Below are 6,815 nucleotides of genomic sequence, written 5' to 3'. Positions count from 1 at the left end.
CTGTAGATTGCAAGAGCTTACAGCCCAAGCCTATCATTATAGTATTATCTTTACTTAACCTGTGCATGCTTCAGTTAAGCTGCTTTAGTTGTGTCTGACTCTGCAACCCTGTGAGCTGGAGCCTACCAGGCTCCTCTGTTCATGGGGTTCTCCAGGCAAGAATACTGGAGTGGGCTGCCATGCCCTCCTCCAGGGGATCTTCCCCACCCAGGGATCAAATCTGCATTTCTTACATTTCCTGCATCAGCAAGAGGGTCCTTTACCATTAGCTCCACCTGGGAAACCCTTATTTAACCCAAGTCCTAAGAAATATTTAATGTATAACTTCATATATATAGTATTGAAGTAAATAAATTCTTTTTGAAATGAAAAGACATATTTATGACTTCAGATACTTCACATCACACACTAACACACATACACACACTACTTTATAATGTTTTATCATTTACATTCATAATTTTTTTTATCATTTTAGTCTTTTTAATTGAAGTATAATTGATTTACAATATTGTGTTAATTTCTATACAGCAGAGTGACTCAATTGTACACATATATACATTTTTTTCCATACTCTTTTCCATTATGGTTTATCACAAGATATTGAATATCATTCACTTTGTGCACCTAATTTTTATGACAACATTCAGTGTTACAGAGAGAAACCAAAAGAGGGATGGTGTAAGACAAACAATTCAAACACGCGCAAAGGCACTGGCGTGTTTTATTTGGTGATCCAGCTAGCAGCAACACTAAGAATATCTCTAACTTCCTTCCAGTATCCAAACTTCTACCCCACCTATCACTTCTTTTTTCATTATAATATTGTAAAACAAATAAATTGCAGACCATGTTTTATTTTAACCAAAAAGCTGAAACTACAGGCAGGAATCAGAATGTTGAACAAAGTTTAATTTTAGACACAAAATACAAACAAGTTTGTTTTGGAAAAATACCTTTAAAAATATTTTAATATAGACTGGGGAACACTCGTGTAGACGAGGGTCTGTTTTTCCATCTGTTTAAACAATGAAGTAAATGGTGTAAACTGATGACATTTTAAAAAGTGAAACAAATGATGTTATAAAAGATAAGTAGTATGATATTCTCAAAAATGGTTCTTTATAAAATGAAAATCAGGACAATGTCTTTTGGCATGTGGTAATGGGGTCGCAAAGAGTCAGAAACAGCTTAGTGACTGAACAATAGCAACAACCACAAAAGTCTTTAGAACAAGCACATGGCGTACACCCTACTCGGATGCCAGGAACTTTAATTAATCCTCAACTTCTGAAAAGCTATTAACATGAGTATTTTTTAAAGGCTGGGATATGTGAACTACAATAGCAGCAGTTTAAAACAGAATAATAGGAAATAAAGGGAAACAATATTACATTACAAATGTGTTTATTAACTTCTACGGCAGATTTTATTTTTATGTAAAAACAATGATGGTTACTTTTTTCAATGAACGTTTATATGCATGAGTTGAAATTATATTTAAAGTTTCCGAAGTAAATGAAATTAGCTGCAAAAAATACTCTGAAGTGTAGACACGTGAGAGAATGGTTTCCCTTCTGTGAAATATGTCACAGAGTATTCCAGCGGGTAATACATAGTATTAGAGCTAAAACTGCACACTTGAAACAAACCTAAAAGGCTTAAATAGTACCAGTATCCTATTTTGAGTCCAATTATCTAATACAATATTTAAATTTAAACTTTTACTTTTCCATGTATAGAATGCAAGATTTCTCTACCTTTTTTTTTCTTCCATTTCCTCAGTATTAATAGAAGAAAGTGAAAGGGTATTTAAGATAAAAATAGAGGATAAATCCTGAGATTTCCCCCCAAATGTCACAGGCTCTGTTGCACAGTAAACAGTGGAATATCATTCTGGAAGAAACGATTACCACCCCCTTTGAATCTTGTGCTTCTTCCAAGGCGGGAAGCACTAAGTTGTCCAACGTGGCATTATAGTGTAAGTCTTTCTAATTCTATTTTCCGTAAATAGGCTCTAGTTCTCGTAATTCACATGACACCCTTTGGCTGTGGTTGTCTGTTAAATTTCCTGTTTTGGTCGAGTTGCAGCAAACCAAAACAAATAGCTCCCAGAAAAGGCTATGGTAACTATTTTGTTTTTCCCTTTTGGTATTTCCAGTTAAGTGCTTTCTCTTTAGAGGCACAGAGAAGGGAAGAAAAGAGCTAGACACAAGGTGTGAGCAGGTCACAGAAGCTTCAGGGCTCCGAAAAACGTGCCGTCTCCATCTCGCGATATCTTAGCATCTTCCCGGGGTATTGCCAGCTGGAGTTCATCTCCTTCCTCCAGCTTCGCGATGCCTGGAAGGGAATGATTGGCGACAACTTGAAGCCGTTGTGCAGGTAAAGAAGAGGGGAGGGCAGAACATCAAGGCAGACGACTTGGTTTCGGGAAAAAAAATTTCACATAGGCATTCATTTTCCACATTACACCAGTGGGTTTCTAGACCAGTTATTATTCTATTTGCCTAACAATTTAAAAAGAAAATAGTAAAAGAAATGAGCAGAAGGAGTTATAACACAAACGAATGTGTGGGGTTGGCCAACGTGTTCACTTGGGTTTTTCTGCAAGATGTTATGGAGAAACCCAAGGGAACTTTATGCCAGCCCAATATCACCTAGTGTTGATAAAACAGAGAATCCAAATAACCAAAAGTCTAACTATAAGGAAAAAAGTTTAGTAAATCATGGCACATCCCTAGATGGAATATTATAAAGTTAAAAGTGGCTTTGCTTCACTTGACATGGGAAACTTTAAAAAATAATGTTAAATAAAAATACAAAAATATGCACACACACCCTGCATAGCCCTAAATACACTTCCAAATGGGCACATAACGTGTGAGTTATTAGAAAGTAAAAAGCAAAACACCACTTATTAACAAAACACATCTGCTAACAGAGTCTTTCTGTAGAGTCCAGACTACGGAATTAGGAGTCATTCGGAATGCTTTTTATAGTCCTTAATATTTTGTGTTTCCTTAAATGACCATAACCTGTCTTTATAATCAAAAGTAAGAAGCTAATTAGCTTCTCAGAACTGATTAATCTCCATGTGCCTAATTTACAATAAGGTAGCCTGTGATTCAGGAATACAAAATGCAGCTCAGGAACTACACTCAGTGTATCAGGTCATGCCTGACCCCATTTTAAAGGAAAAATATGAAGAAAAAAATAAAGAGGAGGGGGGGCAGAGACGAAAACCAAGGAACAAAGAAACAACATATTGACACAACTAAATTGTCAGTACCTTCAACTAATAATTTTAAAAGCAGTTGCACTGTTTCATGAGCAAGCCATGAAAATATATTTACAGAAGCATATCTACCATAACCTCAATTCCATCGTCAAGCCCCACAAACCTGGGTTTCCTCCAACCATAGCCAGTGAGTGTTTATTCACTGAACATTTCAGGTATACCAGACAGCTTCACAGACATGTTAGGGCAGTGATCAGAATGACCAAGGGGTCTGTCTTCCAGGATCTTGTGTTTTGATAACAGACCAAGACAGACAGTAACAAACAGTAGCAGAAGAACTTAGATATTATTAAGGGTGATGTACACTCTTTCAGGACTCCCATGGCATTTGATGATTACATTAAGTAGTAAAAAAAAAAAAAAAAGATTGAAGTGATTTGTTGAATGATTAGTCATTATCACAGATACTCAAGATAATCTAATCATTTCACAAAGGCTATAGTTCACAGATCATTCGGTAACAGTAATTCTCAAAGTTGGTGTGAACTAACTACTTTTCAGAGTAGGTCCTACTTAAAATTTCAACACTGAGTTACTGGCTATTTCAGTTCTTCCAGATGGTAGCAATTGCTAATTTGTTAATGACATAAAAATAAGAATCAGTTTCGTGTACAAGAGAGGTCCCTTGGTGTGATATTGGGCTCTTCGAATGGACCACTTTAATTTTTTTCAGATTATTATGGAAACACTTTATACACCAATGTGTAGCTTTTAATGATTGTAAAACAAATTTTCTCTAGAACACATACAAACTGCAAACCTGAAGCTTCCTAAAGAACACTTTTTGTAAATGATGCTAAGCTATCAGCACTGAGATATATCTTTAAGGTCAAGTTATTTATTCTTAAAAAATAAGGCTAGGAAGTAACCCTGAGGAGCTGATGATCAGAAAAATTTAAGTGCTAATTAATGTAAGTAAACAACAGGCTGAAGTGACCTCACAATTTATAGGTATTTTGCAACAAGAAATACTGGTTACCACAGGCTGCAGGATAACAGTTCTCTGTGAAAATTAGGGAATTCAAATCTAAGCAAACTTCCTCAGCACCCCGTCAACGCTCTTTATGGCTGTGGGTCCAGGATGGCAAGCATCTGCCTTATTATCCTTTCTGTCTTGATTCCTGGGGCAACTGTCAGTACGTGCCTTTGGAATAAACAGCTTCGGAACACACAGCCAACCCCCACCCCGCGTTCCACACTGTCGTTCACGTGGTCTGGAAAGGAAGACATTCCTTGGGGTCATGAGCGCAGCTGTCAAAACCACCAAAGAGAAAGAAATGTGTTTCAGGCAACTTTTCTTTCAAGTACTGGCCTTGATTAGTTTGAAATTACCCCCAAATAAAATGAAGGCTTTGGTGGCAGTTCATTTGGCTGAGATGGTGGATGGCATCACTGACTCAATGGACATGAGTTTGAGCGAACTCTGGGAGGTTAGCAAAGGACAGGGGAACCTGGCGCGCTTCAGTCCACGGGTTCCAAAGAGTTAGACACGACTTAGCGGCTGAACAACAATAACAAGGCAATCACAGCCCAGACAGCCCTGAAATGAAGGCAGCCTGCACGTCCCCTTTCCTCTCCAGTCCTCTGACCCTGAATTGAAAGGCAGGCTCACTCCTACCCTTTCACATCCCAACCGCACCCATCTGGTGTCTACTGACCCCAGAAGAGAAACGGTGCCCCTGGATCTGACATTCAAAACTGGCCAGAGGGCATTTCTTGCACAGGAGGGAGGTAAAGACGAGGTGAGATTCCGTGACTCCCACTTGGGGCACACTGGCTGACTTAAACCAGGTTCTGGAGTTGATCAGCTGTGCAGCTCCAGACAGTGCATGCTACCTCCCCACCTCCCTTTCTTGAGGATTAAAGCAGAGAGCATGGATGGATGTGCCTGGCACAGGTCATCACTGTTATGATGCAAGCACTCCTACCACAGCTCCAAGAAAACACAGCTTGTTCTAGAGTGGATCACTGTGAAGCTACTGCCCTTTCTAAACGTATTAAAAAACGATAAACTTACTAATAACTAGTTAGCTAATAATTAATTAAAATCTAAAGTAATGATTGCATCAGTCTCTATCAAAACAGACTAACTTATCATTTGAGACCATAAAAACCACACAGTACGTCTTGCTGTCTATGTATATAGAACTATTATTTACCAGCTGAGTAACAGGAATTATTGGGTAGTGTTTCAGGCATGTTTTGAATACATCGAAACAAAGTCACCAGACTCAGTTCGTCCCCAAAGACATGGACTTTTTTCCTCTGTATTAGGTGTCCCATGGCAAAGGTGTTATCGGTGTATAAAACCTGAGGAACAAACCAAAGAACTTTGTCAGAAGTCAGCACGAAACGGGGGCGTTGGACAGCGGCGGTGGGTTCAGGGTCAGACCTACCTGACCGTAGATAAAGAAGTAGCCTGTCTCTTTGACCAAAATTTTATTCTCTTTTTCTTCTAGGGCTCTTCCTCTTTTAAAGCTGAGAAGCCAAGGAACAAAGGTGTACGCTCCTACAAGGAAGAGAACGGTTTTTAAGGGAAAAGAAAAACCCCGAAAGACGCAGTTTTTCACCTCCATTTGAAACAGAGCAGGACTCTGTGACCCTTGCCCCCGACCACGTCCCCTGCCTGCCCTTTTTCCGTGGAAAACTTTCATCAAAGAATAAGCTTAATCAGAGAAGTGAGAAATGCTGCAACATTAGCCATCGTCAGGGACCTTCAGCTCCTCCTCAAGAGCTACAGATCATATTCTGAGGCACACCCTGTGAGGTGTCTTATAGAGACTGAAACCCCGGGTGGAGGAGTTAACTAACGATGACCAGACCGTACCCAGGACACGAGCTGCCCCAGTTCCGAGAATTGACCACAAAGAGATGGACCCAGTGCGCCAGGGACTGAAGATAACTGTACCTGAAACGACCAAGACGACGCTGGTCAGACGGCTGACGACCACCCTGGGGATGACTGTCAGAGATGACTGGGCCGCTTCTGCATGTGGCCCCCCACCCCTGACTCTGTCTATGACAGCTCTCAGCCCCTGCTGACAAGCAGGGGGTGGGGGGAGGAGTCGGCCTTTGGACAGTTGTCCACCACTCTCCCCCATAAGTTGCCAGCATCTGAAATGAGGCGAACTTTCCTTTCCAACTGGCCTGCCTGGTTTTTGGCTTTTGAGCAGTGGGCAGCCGGACCCGACTCACATACCTTTTGGTAGCATGCTTAGTTACTAACCTAAGTCTGAAACTTAGAGGAGAATTTCATCTTTTAAAAAGTGGCCATCTTCCGGTGGCTTCTCAGCCTCATTTACGTACTCACCCAGGCCAGCTATCCGATACAGGAAGTCGGAAGCAAGCGCCTCATATGTTATGTCTGGGGTTTTGATTCCTTCTGTATTTCAGCAACTTTCATAATAATGTCTAGTCTGGATGGGAACGTTTGAGGCCAAAGAAAGGTCTCTGAATAACACACCAAAAGAGATTTTCAGTTTCTCTTTGAGTCTGTTGGGGAGGAGAAAAATTTTCC

General features: G+C 40.2%; 1 protein-coding gene across 1 annotated transcript in view; it reads right to left on the bottom strand.

The window, feature by feature from the left end:
• Positions 1-460: 460 nt before the first annotated feature.
• The window catches only part of TNFSF13B (TNF superfamily member 13b), a 31,268-nt gene continuing 24,913 nt past the window's right edge, over positions 461-6,815 (bottom strand). The window contains exons 4-6 of the mRNA XM_040267294.1: positions 5,695-5,807; positions 5,458-5,608; positions 461-2,340 (exon numbers count right to left, since the gene is read on the bottom strand). Of these exons, the coding sequence (XP_040123228.1) occupies positions 2,228-2,340; positions 5,458-5,608; positions 5,695-5,807 (377 nt within the window). The 3' untranslated portion in view covers positions 461-2,227. The remainder of the gene's footprint in view (positions 2,341-5,457; positions 5,609-5,694; positions 5,808-6,815) is intronic.

The sequence above is a fragment of the Oryx dammah genome, unplaced genomic scaffold, assembly GCF_014754425.2.
Source record: "Oryx dammah isolate SB20612 unplaced genomic scaffold, SCBI_Odam_1.1 HiC_scaffold_24, whole genome shotgun sequence".
In the NCBI taxonomy this organism is placed as follows: domain Eukaryota; kingdom Metazoa; phylum Chordata; class Mammalia; order Artiodactyla; family Bovidae; genus Oryx; species Oryx dammah.
The sequence above is the reverse complement of the archived record's forward strand: the minus strand, read 5'-3'. Positions and strand labels throughout refer to the sequence as shown.